The 22,581-nt window shown below is 44.3% G+C and overlaps 1 protein-coding gene across 1 annotated transcript in view; it reads right to left on the bottom strand.

Annotated features, from left to right (window-relative positions):
- LOC310855655 (uncharacterized protein) overlaps nt 1-22,581 on the bottom strand; it is a 44,077-nt gene that overhangs the window by 8,231 nt on the left and 13,265 nt on the right. The window contains exons 2-4 of the mRNA XM_083760755.1: nt 8,350-8,772; nt 4,218-4,614; nt 1,411-1,612 (exon numbers count right to left, since the gene is read on the bottom strand). Coding sequence (XP_083616881.1) covers nt 1,411-1,612; nt 4,218-4,614; nt 8,350-8,620 — 870 coding nt within the window. The 5' untranslated portion in view covers nt 8,621-8,772. The remainder of the gene's footprint in view (nt 1-1,410; nt 1,613-4,217; nt 4,615-8,349; nt 8,773-22,581) is intronic.

The raw sequence follows: 22,581 nt of genomic DNA, 5'->3' as shown, positions 1-22,581 counted from the left end.
CTGTCAAAAACTGCTAAAATCGCAAAAACGAAAGAAAGCAGCAAATGAAAGAAAATTAACACTCACCTTTTAGTTTCTCTAATAACAACCTAAAACATGAACCTTGGTTGAAAAAAACTAAAGTTGTCCTTTAACCCATTAACCCACTAATGGCCAAGTTGCCAACCTTAATAACATCTTATTGTGCCTTAGGCCAGCTTTGGCTGACTTTTTGAATGACAATAGAATAATGTGCGATATGACCACAATGTCACGAAATATCTCATTTTAAAGCTGCACATCTCTAGTTTACACCGAAAAACAAAATATGTTCCTAGCATGTTCCTTCGTTTACTTATAAGCACTTTAGTACACCTTGGTTTGACTTATCACTGAAACCAAGGTCTACTAAAAAGCTTATAAGTAAACGATGGAACAAGCTATAATCATAATTATTTTTTCATTGTAAAGTAGTGACTTGGAGCTATAAAATGAGACATTTCGTGACATTGTGGTCATATCTCACATTTTTCGATTGCCATTCAAAAAGTCGACAAATCTGGCCAATGCTGGCCAATGCCCCATTTCTTAATTCGTCATTTTAATGCAATAAGAGGGATCAGCGATCTAAATACAATACATCAAGTTTTACTTTCGATTTCAAAGTAATACCCAGAAGTTCCACCTGATGGCAGGAACGTTCCATTATTCTGATTTTGACAAAAGTGTTAAATCTGGCTAAATCACTTCCTGTCAAACGAGGTAAACAAAGGAAGCTAATTTGACCCCTAGCTTATAGCTTGGCCGTCCGGATTGCTAAACTAACATTAGCTTTGTCATAACTTAGTCAGATTAAGCTTAAAAACGGCCAGAAACATCCCAAAATATCACATTTTTTGCCGCGGATCACATAGAGACGGCGCGCGTGCACGATAGTGCACGACCGCGCGGGTTTCGGCCGGTTTTTGGTAGATTACATAAAAATAATAAAAAAATGTCAAACAATTGCAATATTTTGTTATAAAAAGACGTACTGACAGGGCAGTACGTCTACTACGCAGATAACGTCATTGGCTTGGAGGGATTTGTTGATTTACTATATTACTACTATAATCAGTGGTTCTCAAACTATTTCATGTCAAGGACCCCAAAAATTATATTTAATTGGCCGCTGACCCCCCATTTGAAAATATGTTGTTCTCCAAGAAGCAAATATTTGAGTTAAAAATGTTCACTGTCAAATAATATATATATTCAAAGATTTTCACGATATTTCAAAATTAGCAGATCTACAAGCTTGAGAGCTACGAGAAAAATGTCATATTGTAAAATATGTACAGTATACACTAAAAAGAGTTGTCTTGATGCAAGTAATAGTAACGAGTGTCTGTCAAACTAAACTAAAATTAAAGAATTCCAAACTATTCCAACCTTGTCCTGCTGTCCTCCTCCGGCCTTATCTCCGCCTCCACCACCTCCTCCTCCCGGTCTGTGATTGGCTCGGACGGGGGCGGTAACTCCTCCTCCCGGTCTGTGATTGGCTCTGACGGGGGCGTTAACGTTAACTCCTCCTCCCGGTCTGTGATTGGCCCTGCTTGGGGTGCAGGAGGTCCTGGCTGAGTTGGAGGAGGTCCTGAAGGAGAAGTGGCATGCAGGGTTGAGACACACACGGAGCGCGAGGCACAAGAAAGCACCTGGTGCAGTCAGTGGTTCCCAAACGTTTTCATGCCAAGGACCCCCAAATTGACACTAATTAGCCCACGGACCCCCATTAGAAAATATATGCCAGAGACCCCCATTAGAAAATATATGCCAGAGACCCCCATTAGAAAATATATGCCAGAGACCCCCATTAGAAAATATATGCCAGAGACCCCCATTAGAAAATATATGCCAGAGACCCCCATTAGAAAATATATGCCAGAGACCCCCATTAGAAAATATATGCCAGAGACCCCCATTAGAAAATATATGCCAGAGACCCCCATAAGAGAAGATCTTTACGGCTCTAGCAGTGATTCGATCTCAACCCGTTCAAATTTCAAGGACCCCCAGTTTGACATGCAATTAGTCTACATCCTACGCCAACCCCCCCCCCCCGACCCCTTTCCCCTCACTGTATATGTATCTTTTCCCTTTTTGCTTCCTATATGATGAATTCCTGTTCTGTTCTTTAACTATATAGAAGTGTCTATTTGTACGTCTCTAAATGTTTTTGATGAATTGAACAATGTGGACCCTGTTGTAAACAAGTGTAATGCTTAATTGGGTCGTCCACTCACAGTTAACAGTCTTTGTATTGAGTTTGTGCTTGAAATGTACTGTAATTCTGCAAACTGTTAATACATTATTTCAATCAATCAATCAATCAAATAGAGGGTATGTGCATGCTTAACCCATTCTGACTGGGCGGGCACCCATTTTGGTGTTGGCATCATGTCGTGCTTTAGCTATTGAAAAATAGCAGATCTACAAGCTCATATCACGCCACCGAGTGGCGCGCTACGAGCTTGTAGGTCTGCTATTTTTGAAAACTCGAAGAACGACTGACATTTTTTTAGAATCTGATCTCAGGTCAGAATGGGTTCATCAGACCAGTGTGTGTCCGGCGGAAACCTCGTATGAATCTGATCTCAGGTCAGAATGGGTTAACAGTTTCCGTGCCGGGAATGGATTACTCCAGGTTAATGTCGCTGCCGTATCGGACATACCCGCCTTTTGTTTTATGCGTTTAATCCGCCGTAATGTAATGAATCAAAAGAAAATCCGTCTTCGTCGCGGAGTATGAGACTGGATGCCTTCGCTGTGATGACGAAACCGGAAATCGTCACATGCTGTGGGCTGCTAGGGCTTCTGGGAAATTGAGGCCAATGGAAATGCATTGGGTGCAACGCCTCATTGAAACCAATCTTGTGTGCGTCTTCCGGGTGCACCAAGATGGTGGATGCTACACACAGATCATAACAAACCACGGGAGCTTTTTTTGATGGATTTTCGCGGATTAAAAGCCCAAATAATTCAGCGTATGCTCTAAAGGTAATACAACAATCTCGGCAGTGAAGGGGGGTTGATTAAAATGCGGGTTAATCGTAAAAAACAGTCAAACTGTTAATGCAATCAGACAGGACTTTTCTGTGTGGATTCTTTGCCACTCAGTAGGCGTTCCTGCATAACTTCCTGGTTTGATGATGAGGTCACCCTCTATACAGTTTTTAAACTCTATGATCGGGTCCTCCTTCTGTCCCTGACATTTAAAAGTAACGAAATAACCAACACTGGAATTGGGAAAAACCTTAGTTGGAGTCGACTGAAACAAAAATAGGAAATGTCACCCCCGGTGTGAAGTAAGCGGTGTCTCAGTCACACCCAGGTGTTGCAAATGGTGCAAATTAAAGAGCAGGCAGGCTCCTGCTGTCTCGCTCTGTAATAACTCAAAATTTCCTCCATAACTAAAAAATAACTCCTTGAAACCCGACAACGAGAAAAACGTACCTTTGCACGTACAAGTAGCCATGCATGCCCGAGAGAACGAGATTAGATTAATATTGGCGTCAATCCAGCTGTTTAAACGCACGCCGTCTTTATTGGCATTATATATGGCTCAAAACTAGATGAAATAGGCATTTTCGGCGCGTAATAAATCATCGATCCAGCCTCCCGCTAATGTGATCGCAGCGCTTGTATAGGCCTCGTTGGGCCTCCGCAGACACCGGGGTCTATAGATCAATTTCACCTCCAACAAAAACCAAGACCGCCCCTTTAGTTCTCCGCTCATGTTACACATTGGGCTGGCGCCTGCTACCTAAAGCTCTACCGCCCTCAGGGAGACACATGGCGCCCTTAGGCCAACGCTGCCCGGGTTGTGGCCTAAGGGCCAATTCATACTCCTATTTTAGAGCCGAATAAAAGTCGGTTCGGCTCTGTAGAGCCTACAATGTGACGTCATTTGAGGTTCGGGGGGGCGGGTAGTAGGTATACCGTCTTAAAGTCGGCTCTTCGGTGCTACTGAAAATTTCCGACGAGCCGAAATCATTTCGGCACTACAGCGCCGAAACAGCGTTAGTTTGAATCGGTGTATGGGGATGAAACAAAAAGTCAGATATAGAAGCGGAAATGAAGACTAAGCAAAACAGTAATGTGTGCTTAATCAGACCAGTGTGTGTCCAGTGGAAACCTCGTGTGAATCTGATCTCAGGTCAGAATGGGTTAAAGTATAAAACGAACTAAGCAACACTGACCTTGAGGAGGAGGAGGAGAAGGAGGAGGAGGAGGGGGTGCGGACGGAGGAGTAGGCGTTCCGTATGGAGGTGTGCTTGCAGACGTAGCTCTCCAGCATCTTGGGAGGTTTCTTGGTGCGTTTGGTGGCGGTGGCGGCGGTCTGAGGCGGAGACGAACGCACGGCCACGGCCACGCCCGCGCCGCCGTCGTCCTCGTCGTCCTCGTCACCGTTGACCTCGAGGGGGGCAGCGGTCGGGGTGGGGGCGGGGTCAGGGGCGGGGTCAGGGACGGGGAGCGGCGCCGCCGCGTGGTGGTTGCTCGGACCCCGGTGGCGCGTGGCGCGCGGGGGGGTACCTCCCCCCCCCCGGCACCTCTCCTCGATCAGCAGCTCCAGCACGGCCCCTCGGTCGCGGTGGGCTTGGTGGAGGAACACAGAGAGAACCATTAGAAAGGTTTGTGTTTGCAGAGAGTCGCACAGCAGCTAAAATCATCGGCACTACAGAATTACCCAGTCTCCATAACATCTACACCACTCGCTGTATGAAAAAAGCCCATAACATCATGGAAGACACCAGCCACCCCGCAAATACCCTGTTCAAACTACTCCCCTCCAAAAAACGCTACCAGAGCATCAAATCTCGTACCACCCGTCTCAGTAACAGTTTTTACCCCCAGGCAGTCAGGCTGCTGAATAGCTGACCTTGAACTGTATTGCACTTCACTTCACTTGCACTTTTCTTTTCCTGTTTTTTGTCTTTTCTTGCACTATAGATGTTTGTTTATATCCTGTGTATGTAAGACTGTGAGTGCTCTGAGCAAAACAAATTTCATTGTATGTATACTCTGTATCTATACAAATGACAAATAAACCTGAACCTGAACCTGAACCACCATTCTTTGCTCCAACGTGAGAATCTCGCATTTTCCTCCTCGAGAATTGAGATCACGATAGCACAGGCTTTAGTTTCCGACCTACTGTTGGTCCAGGCAGAGGCCAGGAGGCAACCAGGTGCTCAGGAGGTGTAAAAGGTATAAAAATAGTAAAAATAGTAAAAAGGTGCTCCTGGGATCAATCGGGATAACACATCGATATAGAACAAAGCGGAGATCCGGGCACACTTGATGTTAAAAGGAGGAAAACTTTATTGAACCGACATGTTTCGACCTATACGGTCTTCATCAGGGCTACTATTGGTCCGACTGTCATTAGATCGACACCCTACCCTACCCGAAACCCTATGGCCAAATTCCAATACCCAAAATCTGGGCCACTCTGTAACTCACACTCGGTCACTCACAATCGCTCACTCACACTCGCTCACTCACACTCGCTCACTCACACTCGCTCACTCACACTCGGTCACTCACACTCGCTCACTCACACTCGCTCACTCCAACATGGCAAATTATGGTGAAATTGGTGACCTGCTGAAATACGTGACCATCTTGTGGACTTCACACAACTTAAATGGAGGTCTTTAAATACCGCTAGGTTGAACTCTGCTGATGAACAAACTGCAACGATTTGCATTCGGACACTGACATTATGTGATGTCTACACGATTGTCACATATTTCAGCAGGTCACCAATTTCATCGTAACCCCACCATGCTGAAGTGAGCTAGTGTGAGTGAGCGAGTGAGTGAGTGGCTGAGATTTTGGGTATTGGAATGTGGCTTACTGTATGTGTGTCCTTTATAGGGAACCACTGCTGGTCATCAAATGATTGGCTTGAAGCCCAAAACCACACCAATGTGTCGAGACGCAACTAAACGGTTTCAGCGTTTGTTGTTTTTGTTGGGCAGCACATTTTGATTTTAGTTTTAGTCATAGTCACATTTTAGTCAAAAGATTTATAATTTCAATGAACAATACATCATAATGAAAGCTTACATTTAGTATCAGATTTTGATGCCCGTGATTTTGGAATGTAAATTTTTGGAGACAGGTATATCTTGATTCTTGGGGTTCCCAGAATACCAAAAAAAACATGTCTCCAATTTTTTCTGTTGGGTTTTGCATGTGTAATTAGCATAATTAGAGTAGAATTGCCAAAAACGGAAATGGCAATAACTTTGCTTCTAGGTAACTTATAAAGGTGATCTAAGAGTCTAAGTCTATGTTTGTGATGTCCAGAAAATCATCTGTTACCATTGTGAAGTCATACAACCTTTCCTAATTAGCATAATTAGCATAAATTATGCAAAAACGACATTCAAATCAGGAAATTGCTGCATTTTTCACATTTCCCAGCTAACATGTCCATGTGGGCACCATATGGGGTGCCTGTGTGTTTATGGGTACCAAGTGGGCATGGGCTAGAACTGGGCAAATATACTGGGTTCCAGGTAGGTTCTATGTGGGCTAAGTGGGCATGGGCTTGAACTGGGCAAATATTGTGGGTTCGATATGGGTTACAAATGGGCCAAGTGGGCATGGGTTAGAACTGGTCACCATCTATGGGTCCCTTGTGGGATATATATGGGCTAAGTGGGCATGGGTTAGAACTGGGCACGCATGTCTGTGTCCCATATGGGTTACATATGGGCTAAGTGGGCATGGGTTAGAACTGGTCACCCATGTCTGGGTCCTATATAGGTTATGTATGGGCTAAGTGTGCATGGGTAAGAACTGGGCATCCACACCTGGGTCCCTTGTGGGTTATTTATGGGCTAAGTGGGCATGGGTTAGAACAGGTCACCAACACCTGGGCCCCTTATGGGTTTATATGGGCTAAGTGGGCATGGGTTAGCACTGGTCACCCATGTATGGGTCCTATATAGGTTATTTATGGGCTTAGTGGGCATGGGTTAGCACTGGTCACCCATGTATGGGTCCTATATAGGTTATTTATGGGCTTAGTGGGCATGGGTTAGCACTGGTCACCCATGTATGGGTCCCTTGTGGGATATATATGGGCTAAGTGTGCGTGTGTTAGAACTGGTCACCCATTTCTGGGTCCTATATAGGTTATGTATGGGCTTAATGGGCATGGGTTAGAACTGGTCACCCATGTATGGGTCCCTTGTGCGATATATATGGGCTAAGTGGACGTGGGTTAGAATTGGTCATCCATATCTGGGTTTCTTGTGGGATATATATGGGCTAAGTGTGCGTGGGTTAGAACTGGTCACCAATGTCTGGGTCCTATATAGGTTATGCATGGGCTAAGTGGGCATGGGTTAGAACTGGTCACCCATGTTTTTGTCCTATGTAGGTTATGTATGGGCTAAGTGGGCATGGGCTAGACCATGTCACCCGCCCATGTCTGGGTCGTGTATAGGTTTTGTATTGGTATATGTAGTAACAAATAGTCCTAAAACACTGTACTTGGTCAAATATATGAGTTATGGCCTGGGCCGTGGCACAACCCCCCCCCCCCCCCCCCCATGGCGCCCTAGGCGGCTGCGTGCTCTGCCTGTAGGACGGGCCGGCCCTGCTCTGCTCTACAACATGTCGACGCGCTGTGAGCTGCTATTTGCCTGCCATTTTCAGCATGCAACAAAGTGTAAAATGACTACTACTGGATCTCTCGTCCACTAGTCCCTCCCTATCATTTTAGTCTATAGTTAAAAAAAAAACAAGGTCAGAAAATGTGACATATTATTGTTTATAGCTACATTAAAATGCATTTTGACACCAGTACTTTTACCCAGGAAAATGTTGAATTCCTGACTTTCCCTTGCAAAAGAGGATTTCTACGTCGCGGTAATGACACTTTTACCCAAGTATTAACCCATTCTGAACGGGCACCCATTTTGGTGTTGGCATCATGTTATGCTTTAGCTATTGAAAAATAGCAGATCTACAAGCTCATATCGCGCCACCGAGTGGCGCGATACAAGCTTGTAGGTCTGCTATTTTTGAAAAATCGAAGAGCGACTGACATTTTTAGAATCTGATCTCAGGTCAGAATGGGTTCATCAGACCAGTGTGTGTTTCCGGCGGAAACCTCGTATGAATCTGATCTCAGGTCAGAATGGGTTAAAATGCATTTTGACACCAGTAGCTCTGTACTTTTACTCAGGACATTTTTGAATTCCTGACTTTCCCTTGCAAAAGAGGATTTCTACGTCGCGGTAATGACACTTTTACCCAAGTATTAAAAAGTACTTTCTTTCCACCACATGTGGGTCAAATCACACCACATACCTTCTCTCATCCTCTTCTTCCTGCTGCTCACACCTCCTCCTCCTCCTCTCCTCTCTCCCCCCACCTCCTCTTCGCCCTCCTTCTGCTTGGCTCTCCTCCTGCCTCCTCCTCCTCCTCCTCCTCCTCCTCCTCCGTTCTCCACCTCCTGCTCCGGCCGATCCGCGGAGCCCTCGGGGGGAGTGGCGGCTGCGGCGGTGGCGCTGGGCGGGGAGGAGGAGGAGGAGGTGGCAGGACGAGGAGGGGGGACACCTCCCTTGGCTCTCTGGTCCATGGGAGGAGGAGGAGGAGGAGGAGGGGGGGAGGAGAGGGGAGGCGTGCGACGATGAGGTTGGGGGCCCAGTATTAACTCTGTGTGCGGCTGCCTGCCTGGGGGAGGGGCTTTAGTGGAACATCCAAACTCCACGTCCCTGTTCGGCTCTCCTCCTGTAAGATGGACAGGGAGGGGGGGGGGGGGAGGGGGGGAGAGACAGAGACACAATTAGTAAGGTAAGGTATTTATAGAGCGCCTTTCAAAACAGTTGTTACAAGGTGCTGTACAATAAAATAAAAAGGAATAAAATAAGAACAATCTCAATCAAAAGATATAGCTGCAAGCAGCGATAAGGCAGGACCAAGGAGATAGAGAGAGAGAGAGGACAGAGAGTGTGGAGAGAGAGAGAGAGAGAGAGAGAGAGAGAGAGAGAGAGAGAGAGAGAGGGTGGAGACAAAGAGAGAGGGTGGAGACAGAGAGAGAGTGTAGAGAGAGCGAGAGAGACAGAGAGGACAGAGTGTGGAGACAGAGACAGAGAGACACAGGGACAGAGAGTGTGGAGACAGAGAGTGTGGAGACAGTGAGAGGACAGAGAGAGGACAGAGAGTGTGGAGACAGAGAGAGGACAAAGAGTGTGGAGACAGAGAGAGGACAGAGAGTGTGGAGACAGAGAGAGGGCAGAGAGTGTGGAGACAGAGAGAGGACAGAGAGAGGACATAGAGAGGACAGAGAGTGTGGAGACAGAGAGAGGACATAGAGAGGACAGAGAGTGTGGAGACAGAGAGAGGACAGAGAGAGGACATAGAGAGGACAGAGAGTGTGGAGACATTGAGAGGACAGAGAGTGTGGAGACATTGAGAGGACAGAGAGAGGACATAGAGAGGACATAGAGAGGACAGAGAGTGTGGAGACATAGAGAGGACAGAGAGTGTGGAGACATTGAGAGGACAGAGAGTGTGGAGACATTGAGAGGACAGAGAGTGTGGAGACAGAGAGAGGACAGAGAGTGTGGAGACAGAGAGAGGACAGAGAGTGTGGAGACAGAGAGAGGACAGAGAGAGGACATAGAGAGGACAGAGAGTGTGGAGACATTGAGAGGACAGAGAGTGTGGAGACAGAGAGAGGACAGAGAGAGGACAGAGTGTGGAGACAGAGAGAGGACAGAGAGTGTGGAGACAGAGAGAGGACAGAGAGAGGACAGAGAGTGTGGAGACAGAGAGAGGACAGAGAGAGGACATAGAGAGGACAGAGATTGTGGAGACAGAGAGGACAGAGAGTGTGGAGACAGAGAGAGGACAGAGTGTGGAGACAGAGAGAGGACAGAGAGTGTGGAGACAGAGAGAGGACAGAGAGAGGACATAGAGAGGACAGAGAGTGTGGAGACAGAGAGAGGACCGAGAGAGGACATAGAGAGGACAGAGAGTGTGGAGACATTGAGAGGACAGAGAGTGTGGAGACAGAGAGAGGACAGAGAGTGTGGAGACAGAGAGAGGACAGAGAGTGTGGAGACATTGAGAGGACAGAGAGTGTGGAGACAGAGAGAGGACAGAGAGTGTGGAGACAGAGAGAGGACAGAGAGAGGACAGAGAGTGTGGAGACAGAGAGAGGACAGAGAATGTGGAGACAGAGAGAGGACAGAGAGAGGACATAGAGAGGACAGAGAGTGTGGAGACAGAGAGGACAGAGAGTGTGGAGACAGAGAGAGGACAGAGAGTGTGGAGACAGAGAGAGGACAGAGAGTGTGGAGACATTGAGAGGACAGAGAGTGTGGAGACATTGAGAGGACAGAGAGTGTGGAGACATTGAGAGGACAGAGAGGACAGAGAGTGTTGAGACAGAGAGAGGACAGAGAGAGGACAGAGAGTGTGGAGACAGAGAGAGGACAGAGAGAGGACAGAGAGTGTGGAGACAGAGAGAGGACAGAGAGAGGACAGATAGTGTGGAGACAGAGAGGACAGATAGTGTGGAGACAGAGAGAGGACAGAGAGAGGACAGAGAGTGTGGAGACAGAGAGAGGACAGAGAGAGGACAGAGAGTGTGGAGACAGAGAGGACAGAGAGAGGACAGATAGTGTGGAGACAGAGAGGACAGAGAGAGGACAGATAGTGTGGAGACAGAGAGAGGACAGAGAGAGGACAGAGAGTGTGGAGACAGAGAGAGGACAGAGAGAGGACAGAGAGTGTGGAGACAGAGAGGACAGAGAGAGGACAGATAGTGTGGAGACAGAGAGAGGACAGAGAGTGTGGAGACAGAGAGAGGACAGAGAGTGTGGAGACAGAGAGGACAGAGAGAGGACAGATAGTGTGGAGACAGAGAGAGGACAGAGAGTGTGGAGACAGAGAGAGAGGGTGGAGACAGAGAGAGAGAGTGGAGAGAGAGGGGGGTGGAGAGAGAGGGGGGTGGAGAGAGAGAGACAGAGAGAGGGGGGGTGGAGAGAGAGACAGAGAGAGGGGGGGGTGGAGAGAGAGAGAGAAGACAGAATACACTTATTACACTATTACACCACTATTACACTTATTACACTACTATTACACTAATTACACTATTACACTACTATTACACTACTATTACACTATTACACTTATTACACTATTACACTATTACACTAATACACTAAATACACTTATTACACTATTACACTACTATTACACTAAATAGACTTATTACACAATTACACTTATTACACTATTACATTATTACACTTATTACACTATTCCACTTATTGCACTATTGCACTACTTTTACACTATTACACTTATTACACTACTACACTATTACACTTATTACACTTTTACAAATTTAGACGTAATACACAATTTCACTATTACACTATTGCACTACTTTTACACTATTACACTTATTACACTATTACACTATTACACTAAATACACTTATTACACTATTAGACTTATTACTCTATTACAGTTACTAGTATCTCTATTATTGTGATGTCATGTCCTAGTGATAGAGAGAGAGAGGGGGGGGTGGAGAAAGAGATGGAGAAAGAGAGAGAACAATATGAACAAATAAGAATCAGAGGCTGAGTTGTCACTACCCGGATTTGAACCAGTGACCCTGTGGTCCAAAGGTGAGAGCTCTACCGACTGAGCTAATAGTCCAGGCAAAATAGCGTTTCAATCAAAAGTAATTGTAACAAAAGATTTTTCTTCACAGACCATTTCTATGAGGTCTCCAGAACAACATACTAAAAGTCCCAAGAAATCCCAGCTGGGGAAATATGTTTAATTGCATTAATCCAAAATGGCCGCCAATTGGGCTTATTTGACCAATCTTGGAATACATTTTTGACCATCAGGTAATTTTAACAGATTTGTTTCTGCACAAACCATTTCTATGAAGTCTCCAGAACACCATACTAAAAGTCCTAAGTAATCCTAGTTGCAGAAATATGTTTAATTGGCATCAATCCATGATGTCTGCCAATTGACACCATTATCAGAAATATTGCCAATCTTAGAATAAATTCCTGGCCAAGAGGTAATTGTAACAGGATTTTTTTCACCACACATCATTTCTGAGAGGTGTCTAGAACAACATACTAAAAGTCCCAAGAAATCCCGGTTGCGGAAATATGTTTAATTGCATTAATCCAAGATGTCCACCAATTGAGACTATTATAAGAAAAAATGCCAATATTAGAATAAATTCCTGGCCAAAAGCTAATTGTAACAGGATTTCTTTCACCACACATCATTTACTCGGCATCAATCCAAAATAGCCACCACATTATTATAAAATGGCATACATTTGAATGATTTTAAGTGATTTATTTTGGGACAGAGTGGTTAATACAAAATGGGTTGCAGTTTAATTGGATACAGCTCATAGGAATTTGTGCAATGTTTTTCACCATACCAATTGTTGGTTGACGAACTATATTACAAATGTATTAGTCAGAGTCCTACAAGAATTCAAGCTGCCGAGAGTAAATCCTCTGTATAAAATTGGAAACAAATTAGAACCTGGCAACTATACCACCTACCAACTAAAGTGCTATCAAGTCTAGAGACTAGACTAACGGGGGAACCGGGGAACATCTCCTCAGACTCCATTGTCCCGGTGTTGGTACTTTGCGCTCCTGAGTAGTTATTTTGTACATCCACATATGTTAGTGTGGGACGTCCTTGTGATCAATGCCTGTGTATTGGTTCCCACAGCACCAATTTGCTGGCTGGCAGTTCTTGATGCCAATGTCCTGCTACAGGTATAGTCTCATTCTCCTGGCTGACATTGTCTGGCTCAGGGTGGTATCCCCTCATACTGAATTGTAGGCTATACTGTGCTGCGTTACTACTCGCCCATTGGGCCATGGCTTATTCGTCCATGACTGGTAACGTATGTGCCTGTGGAATGGGGAACCCGGGTTCATCTCCCGCCCCGGCCGTGGCTACATTGGTGGCAGCGGTGTGTATGGGTAACCTCTACAAGTATGTTCCCGCAGGCGACACAGACCTTAACCTAGTAGTCGGCAGCTCTGTCAGTCTCCCTGGGGTGGAGGTCCCCCAGTCAGTTGAGCCTAGCTCCTGGCTGGCACGCGTGGACGCCCTTCCAGGTGGGGCGGAAAACTGTAGGCTATACAGTGCTGCGTTACTACTCGCCCATTGGGCCATGGCTCTTTAGTCGACTGGCTACAGAATCTTGTTGGTAACATGTTGAGACTTCTGCAGGGTTGACTTCAGGGTCCATTCTGGTGTGGCACCCGTCTAGAACCTTCTGGAGGGTTGGCTTCAGGGTCCATTCTGGTGTAGCACCCGTCTAGAACCTTCTGCAGGGTTGGCTTCAGGGTCCATTCTGGTGTAGCACCCGTCTAAAACCTTCTGCAGGGTTGGCTTCAGGGTCCATTCTGGTGTAGCACCCGTCTAAAACCTTCAGCAGGGTTGGCTTCAGGGTCCATTCTGGTGTAGCACCCGTCTAGAACCTTCTGCAGGGTTGGCTTCAGGGTCCATTCTGGTGTAGCACCTGTCTAGAACCTTCTGCAGGGTTGACTTCAGGGTCCATTCTGGTGTAGCACCCGTCTAAAACCTTCTGCAGGGTTGGCTTCAGGGTCCATTCTGGTGTAGCACCCGTCTAAAACCTTCAGCAGGGTTGGCTTCAGGGTCCATTCTGGTGTAGCACCCGTCTAGAACCTTCTGCAGGGTTGACTTCAGGGTCCATTCTGGTGTAGCACCCGTCTAGAACCTTCTGCAGGGTTGGCTTCAGGGTCCATTCTGGTGTAGCACCCGTCTAGAACCTTCTGCAGGGTTGACTTCAGGGTCCATTCTGGTGTAGCACCCGTCTAAAACCTTCTGCAGGGTTGGCTTCAGGGTCCATTCTGGTGTAGCACCCGTCTAGAACCTTCTGCAGGGTTGGCTTCAGGGTCCATTCTGGTGTAGCACCCGTCTAGAACCTTCTGCAGGGTTGGCTTCAGGGTCCAGCATTCACTGCCATAGAGGAACACACTCCACCGTTGCATAGAAGAAGCTGAGTTTGATCTCACAGGGGAGGTTGGAGGGAGATCCATACACTGGCCATGCCGTTCAGGGACCTCCATGCAAGTGCCTTCCTCACTTTCAGATCTTGCTCCGTTCAGTTGACCCATGAGCCCAGTTACTTGAAGTCCTTGACTTCCTTCAGCACAGTGCCTCCTGTTGTTGTCAGAGGTGGATGTTCTGGTGAGATGTTATAGGTGATAACCTCGTATAGCAGCGTGATCTTGTAGATCGGCTGTTTTTGGTGCACACAGTTTTGCAGCGTGACCTCGTAGATCGGCTGTTTTTGATGTCATTTGCATGTTTTTTGGACAACATCTGTAGGAGTACTGTTGGAAAAAAGGTGTGCTTGATCCACGTTGTCGGAGAGCAGGCTGATGTTGTCCGCATAGTCTAGTCTGTGCGGACAACAGTCTGTCAGGACTACTTTCGTATGTCGTCTCGAGTCAAATGCCTTTGAAGTAGATGAAACTGAGTATTATTATTATTATTATTACTATTATTACTATTATTATTATCATTATATTGTAACTATTCTTATTTAGTTTCAGTTTTGGAAAGTAATTAATAGGTGAGTGGCAACTAAATTGTTTGTGTTTCTGGAAAAATTATAATGATTATTAATCTAACATTAATCTAACATTAATGTTAGTTATAAATGTAATGCCCATTTGGCTTGTTAGCTTATAACGAACAAAGTGCTAAACAAAATGATGATCGTGTATAGGCCTACTGATGGCAGCGTGTTCTATAGTCTAGATAGAACATGATAATAACAGCCTTCAGTTATATTGGTTCAAAATGGCTAAAATACACAGTATTGTATCTGAATATCCTCAGCTCAAAATATATTTGGAAGTCAATTGAAATCTCAGACGAATGAAAATTGTGCCCGTCATAATTTGGGTAAATATTAGCGCGTTTTACATAGGTGTTTTACATAGATTGTGCATTACATTCACCAATTCACACACAGATGGTGGAGGGAACCATGCAAGGCACCAACCTGCAGATGCAATCAGGGGTTCAGCGTCTTGCTCAAGGACACTTTGTCAGTAACTCTGGGGGAGCCCAGGTTCGAACTGGAAAACTTGCGGTTCCCATTCGACCACACTACCTCTGAGCCTCTGCTGCTGAGCCACTAATTGGCAGACATCCTGCATGGATTGACGCCAATTAAACATATTTCCACAGCTAGGATTTCCTAGGACTTTTAGTATGGTGTTCTGATGACTTCATAGAAATGGTCTGTGAAGAAGGAAATGATGACCTCTTGGTCAGGAATTTATATGGCATTTTTTCCTGATAATAGTCCCAGTTAGTGGCCATTTTGGATTGATGCCAATTTAACATATTTCTACAACTACGACTTCTTGGGACTTTTATGTTGTTCTGGAGACTTCATAGAAATGGTCTGTGAAAAAAAACAGTTTCAATTACTTATTGGTAAGGAATTTATTCCAATATTGGTAATTGGCCATGCATTTCTTTGAGAATATCTTATCGGCGGACATCTTGGATTGATGCCAATTAAACATATTTCCGCAACTAGGATTTCTTGGGACTTTTAGTATGTTGTTCGGGAGACTTCATAGAAATGGTCTGTGAAGAAAAAAAATCTGTTACAATTAACTCTTGGTCAGAAATTTATTCCAAGATTGGCCATTTTTCTCATAATAGTCCCAGTTGGCGGCTATTTTGAATTGATGTCAATTTAACCTATTTCTGCAACTACGATTTCTTGGGACTTTTGATATGTTGTTCTGGAGACTTCATAGAAATGGTCTGTGAAAAAAAAATCTGTTTCAATTACTTATTGGTAAGGAATTTATTCCAAGATTGGTAATTGTCTATGCAGTTTCTGAGAATAGTCTTATCGGCGGACATCTTGGATTGATGCCAATTAAACATATTTCCCCAACTGGGATTTCTTGGGACTTTTAGTATGTTGTTCTGGAGACCTCATAGAAATGGTCTGTGAAAAAAAATCTTTTGTTACAATTACTTTTGATTTTAGGTCCAAAATGAGCTAGAATGCCTGGACTATAAGCAGACTCTGTCAGTTGACTCATTCTATACAGTAACATGCAGTATAGGCATTAGCTCTGCCAACCGTATTTGGAAGACGTATTGGTTGCATGAGAGGTTTCACAAGACAGAATTTTTTTATTGGCTCATAAAAACTTAATTTTTTCACTTAAAAGAAATCTGTTACGATTTTTTGTTCGTATAAGTTCAAAGTTCAAGTGTAGACGTTTTTGTGCATTTTGATCAAAGATTCTGGGAGGAGATACATTTTAAATGGTTTTCATATAATTCAAATTGGTGGGTAATCTAAAGGTCAGAGGTCAAAAGTAAGAATATGGAAGTTGTTCGGCATGAGGAGACACATATGTGTATCAAAGTGTCATAGCCAACGGTCAAATGGTTCATGAGATATGTACGTTCAAAGTTTGCATTTTCAACTTAATTTTCAATTTTCAGTGCTATAGCGCCACCATTTGGCCAATGGTCATGGGCTTCACATAGTCACCGTTTGGCATGGCCCTCTACCAGATTACCGAGTTTCACGAAAAGCGACTGCACGGTTCAGTCAGAACAGCTATTTTTGGCGGAAGAAAAAAAACTACAAAAACAAGAAGTGACCAAAGTCACTGCGTGTCTTCTTGGTCCCTTAATAAACCAACAATGACATAAAAAAACAGAGCAGCAAAGACAGTACCTAGAAATAGATAAAATAGAACAATACATAGAAGAAATCAACAAAAGATTGAAACAATCACTGGAGCAAGCCAAAATGTTTGCGGTACAGATGAGTTTTTAGCAGCTTCTTAAAGATGCCAACAGACACAGCGTTTCTCAAGTAGAGTGGTAAGTCATTCCACAGCGTATAGGCGCAACAAATGCGTAAACTCGATCTCCTTTGGTACGCAGCTTAGTGGCGGGGATAATGAGAAGACCTTTGTCTGAAGACCTAAGTTGTCTCATATTCACCTTGGGGTGCACCAGTTCACTAAGTAAGTAAGTAAGTAAGTAAGTAAGTACATTTTAGCACTTTTCAAAACAAAGTTACAAAGTGCTGTACAGTAAAAACAACAATATAAACAATCAAGTTAAAACAAGGCACAAAGGAGCAAACGCAACAAAGAATAAGAGCAGAAACATAAATTGACAACAATGATGGTCAAAATAAAAGTTTACGAGATAAAATGTAACCTAAATAAGTGAGTTTTTAACACGTCTTCTTAATTAACCCATTTAGACCTGAGGACGATCATTACAAAATGACTTCTACATCGTGACAGTTTTTTGAAACGCCATGTTTTCTATGTCAGTCGTTCGTTCTCAAACATTTTCATGGCAAGGACCCCCCAAAAGAATATATGTATTTGGCCGCCGACCCCCATCTGAAAATATGTTGTTCTACAAGCTCGTAGCGCTGCACTTGGTGCTGTGCTATGAGCTTGTAGATCTGCAATTTTTTTCAATAGCTGAAGTATAACATAATGCTTAAAACACCAAAACGGGTTCCCGTCCTGAATAGGTTAACTAACACAAGGCGCTCGTATCATCGTACATCATCATGACGTTAACCCATTCTGACCTGAGATCAGATTAAAAAAATGTCTTCTATACATCCTGACAGTTTTCCATTCTGACCTGGGATCAGATTCTAAAAATGTCGTCTATGTCAGTCGCTCTTTGATTTTTCAAAATTAGCAGACCTACAAGCTCGTAGCGCGCCACTCGGTGGCGTGCTATGAGCTTGTAGATCTGCTATTTTTCCAATAGCTAAAGCACGACATGATGCTAACACCAAAATGGGTTAAATAGACCATTCATTGTCAATGGGAATGTGACGTTTGTGTAGGACTGAAATCTACACTAATAAATAGCTGAATATTAGGAGGCCCTCAAAAACTACACACATATTAGGGAGGAGTTCTTTCCTAAAATGTGAAACAAATTGCCCCTGAATTACAAAGTAGGGCAGAAACTCCTTCTGGGGGAACAGAAAGAATGTGCAGTTTGGGCTGAAAAATATGTCAATTCCTGTCACAAGTAAACTTGGACAATGCAGGACAGTGGTTCCCAAACCTTTTCATGTCAGGGACCCCCAAATTGACACCAATCAGCCCCACGGACACCCCCATTTGAAAAGACATTCCAGGGACCTCCATTAGAGAAGGTTTTTTTTTACGGCTCTAGCAGTGATCCTCAACCCGTTTCATTTCAAGGACCCCCAAGTTTGACATGCATATTAGTCTACGGAGTCGGACCCACATTTAATGGCAGTTTTTATCTCTGGGATTCCCCAATTTATATTGTAAAATCAATGTTAATTTAACTCTGAGAGTGTAGAAATGTATACACTCTCAGAGTTACAGACTCATAAGTTACAGATTGGTTCCAATTGATTCCAAACTATCACTTAGCTGGGGACCCCCTGGAACTCCCTCAAGTCCCCCCTGGTGGGGGTCCCGGTCCCCGGAACCCACTTTGGGAACCACTGGTGTATAGACACATAATATTGATCTGAGTACCTATAAAGCAGATCCAATTCATCACCAAACCATAATAAATATATTGCTCATTTATCCATCCATTCATGAGTTGTCCTGACTGAAATATACATACATGTCATTTGGGGTTTTCAGTGTCGTTTGCGATAAATGTTCGTCGACTACTTGTTAAACTAAATGAAAACTAACCTATGATGACTAAAACTAAGACTGAATATATTGACAATTTCGTCAACAAATAAAAACTAGACTAAAACGTTAAGGAAGAGACTATAGATAGTGGACAACAGATCCAGTATAAGTCAAAGACACACGTCATTTTACACGTGGGTTGCATGCTGAAAATAGCCGATCTACCGTATTGTGAGCTTGTAGATCGGCTATTTTCAGCAGGTGTAAAATGAGCAATTATACGACGCCATCAAGGCCCGCCAAATAATCAACTGTAGATTGGTAGACTTACAAAAATAATAATAATAATACTAATATTAATGATAATACTAATCTTAGTCCTATTTAGTCTTCTGAAAATCGTTAGTCGTCTTAGTCTTTAGTCTTAGTCTTAACACTGGGGGCTGTATTTTGCGTGTCTTAAGTACCAGGTCTTATTCCCTAACTTGAGTAAACTAAAGACCTGGAGGCGTGATCAATGCCATTTGGCTATTCTGAGTGGCCAAAGAGCATTGATCACGCCTCCAGGTCTTTAGTTTACTCAAGTTAGGGAATAAGACCTGGTACTTAACCCATTCTGACCGGGCACCCATTTTGGTGTTGGCATCATGTTATGCTTTAGCTATTGAAAAATAGCAGATCTACAAGCTCGTAGCGCGCCACCGAGTGGCGCGCTACGAGCTTGTAGGTCTGCTATTTTTGAAAAATCAAAGAACGACTGACATTTTTTAGAATCTGATCTCAGGTCAGAATGGGTCAATCAGACCATTGTGTGTCCAGTGGAAACCTCGTATGAATCTGATCTCAGGTCAGAATGGGTTGTTAAGACACGCAACATACAGCCCTGGGTGTGTAAAACTGAACATCTAAACTGTGCCACGGAGACGAGGCCAAGTCTTTGCCACGGACACATTCTGTCCTGACTGTACGGACATAGAGATTGACGACCCGACCGGATATCGATCGTATTGCCCAGCCTGATATGAAATGACTCGCATCCGAATTCCGCTGAGTCACAATAACAGTAACAACTGCCCTGGGTGAGGGTGATGAGTCATGCGAGTGAGTGGGATTATGTGCTGTGGAGAGGAGAGGAGAGGAGAGGAGAGGAGAGGAGAGGAGAGGAGAGGAGAGGAGAGGAGAGGAGAGGAGAGGAGAGGAGAGGAGAGGAGAGGAGAGGAGAGGAGAGGAAAGGAGGTTGGCACGCATGCACGCAGACAGAGACGTGGCACATTTATAGTAGGGATAAGGCATGTTTTACTTTTGGGTGAACTACTCCTTTAAGTGCAGTAACCCAGAGGGACCAATCACAAAGCCTCACAGACAAGAGGCAGGCCGGGGCTTAAAAGGTTAAAGGTTATGAAGTCCATCCTTTGCTCAAGGAGGTCGTCCTCGGCCCAGGCCGTAGCGTAACAGTCTGGGCACCGGACTGGTAATCCAGTCGCAGTGTGCCGCGGGTTCGACTCCCGGACCCGACACGGCCTTTACTGCATGTCATCCCCCCCATCTCTCTCTCCCGTTTCCTGTCAGCCTACTGTCTGTCCCTTCAAAAAACAATAAAAGGCGTAAGCCTTAAAAATATCTAAAAAAAAAAAAAGGAGGTCGTCCTCCCTTCTTCATCCCTTTTCGTCCCATCTCGCTTTCACACATTAAGCACTCTTACTGAAACCACCTACTGCATCTATAGCAGCCTCCAGACAGCTATCGATTCCTGTGGTACTAAAAGCAAAATAAAAAGGTACCACGACTTATATCTTTATACCGTATACAGCAGGGCTCTTTCACATCAAGATGTAATGATTATTATTAAACTCAGAGCAGTATAGCCCACCTACAGTATATGTCCCAGAATTCCTCCCCGGTCATGAGTTAGAAGTTTGAATGAATGTACAGTACAATTATGTGCAGGACGTAATTTGTACATGTGAGTGTCAGTGGACTTATTTGAACGGACTAAACCTTTTTTTGGAATATTTCATTTTAACCCATTCTGACCGGGCACCCATTTTGGTGTCGGCATCATGTTATGCTTTAGCTATTGAAAAATAGCAGATCTACAAGCTCATATCGCGCCACCGAGTGGCGCGATACGAGCTTGTAGGTCTGCTATTTTTTGAAAAATCGAAGAACAACTGACATTTTTTAGAATCTGATCTCAGGTCAGAATGGGTTCATCAGACCAGTGTGTGTCCCGTGGAAAACCTCGTATGAATCTGATCTCAGGTCAGAATGGGTTAAAAATAAAAGATAATTCTCCGTCTCACTCTTATGCCAGTGTGCCAGTGATAACCCTCTCCCCTGTGCCAATGTTGGCACCCGTGCCTAAGTTTGCCTATATCCCTGCCTTACAGTATGTACAGTAGGTTCTGCTGTGTTTGTATTCCATTGTGGACTAAAAGGCTCATCATCCCAGCAAGAGCTGGCGAGTCTATTCTGAACCGCGCAGACGGTACAGTCTATTCTGTACAGTACAGTCTATTCTGTACAGTACAGTCTATTCTGTACAGTACAGTCTATTCTGTACGGTACAGTCTATTCTGAACCGCGCAGACGGTACAGTCTATTCTGTACAGTACAGTCTATTCTGTACAGTACAGTCTATTCTGTACGGTACAGTCTATTCTGAACCGCGCAGACGGTACAGCCATTATTACCCCAAGAAATATGAGTTGTTGCACTTATTGCTCGCTTGCAGGTTTTTGCGTCTGTGACGGCCAGACGGATAAGACTCAGACTAACCCATTAAGACCTGAGACCAGATTCTACAAATGTCTTCTAAAGGGTTTTCTATGTTTCTATATATCAGTGGTTCTCAAACTATTTCATGTCAAGGACCCCAAAAATCATGTGTAATTGGCCGCCGACCCCCATCTGAAAATATGTTGCTCCAGGGACCCCCCCCCCCCCCCCCAGAAACAAATACTTTAGTTAATAAAAACGTTCGCTGGCAAAGAACATATATATTCAAAGATTTGCAGCACATTTTTCACGATTTTTTGAAAAATAGCAGATCAACAAGCTTGTAGCTCGCGGTACTCTGTGCTGCGCTATGAGCTTGTACAGTAGATCTGCGATTTGTCAACAGCTACCGTTTAAAATAAATGGTTAAAGTGGTTTAAAGCTATAAGGCGACACCGATGCGTCCTCAGATCTAAATGGACTAAGAGGAGTCAGTCGGTGGAAGAAGTATACTCAAAGTTTTTACTTAAGTAAAAGTACAAAAGTATTGACATTTTATAAGTATAGAAAGTACTCATTGTGCAGAAGTTTCCAAATGTAGGCTATAATAAAAGATCTTTTGAAAATAGCAGATCTACAAGCTCGCAGTGTGTCGCATCACGACACATTGTGAGCTTATAGGATTGGCTATTTTCAAATGGCCGAAATGTTAGGGCTGAAGCAGATTCTCATCTACTGAGTCAGTTCATCTACTGAGTCAGATTCTCATCTACTGAGTCAGTTCATCTACTGAGTCAGATTCTCATCTACTGAGTCAGTTCATCTACCGAGTCAGTTCATCTACTGAGTCAGATTATCATCTACCGAGTCGGTTCATCTACTGAGTCAGATTCTCATCTACGAGTCAGTTCATCTACTGAGTCAGATTCTCATCTACCGAGTCAGTTCATCTACTGAGTCAGATTCTCATCTTACTGAGTCAGTTCATCTACTGAGTCAGATTCTCATCTACTGAGTCAGTTCACCTAGCCGAGTCAGTTCATCTACTGAGTCAGGATTCTCATCTACCGAGTCAGTTCATCTACTGAGTCAGATTCTCATCTACCGAGTCAGTTCACCT

The sequence above is a fragment of the Protomyctophum parallelum genome, assembly GCF_964188405.1.
Source record: "Protomyctophum parallelum genome assembly, chromosome: 3".
In the NCBI taxonomy this organism is placed as follows: domain Eukaryota; kingdom Metazoa; phylum Chordata; class Actinopteri; order Myctophiformes; family Myctophidae; genus Protomyctophum; species Protomyctophum parallelum.
This window is presented reverse-complemented; position numbering and strand designations above follow the sequence as displayed.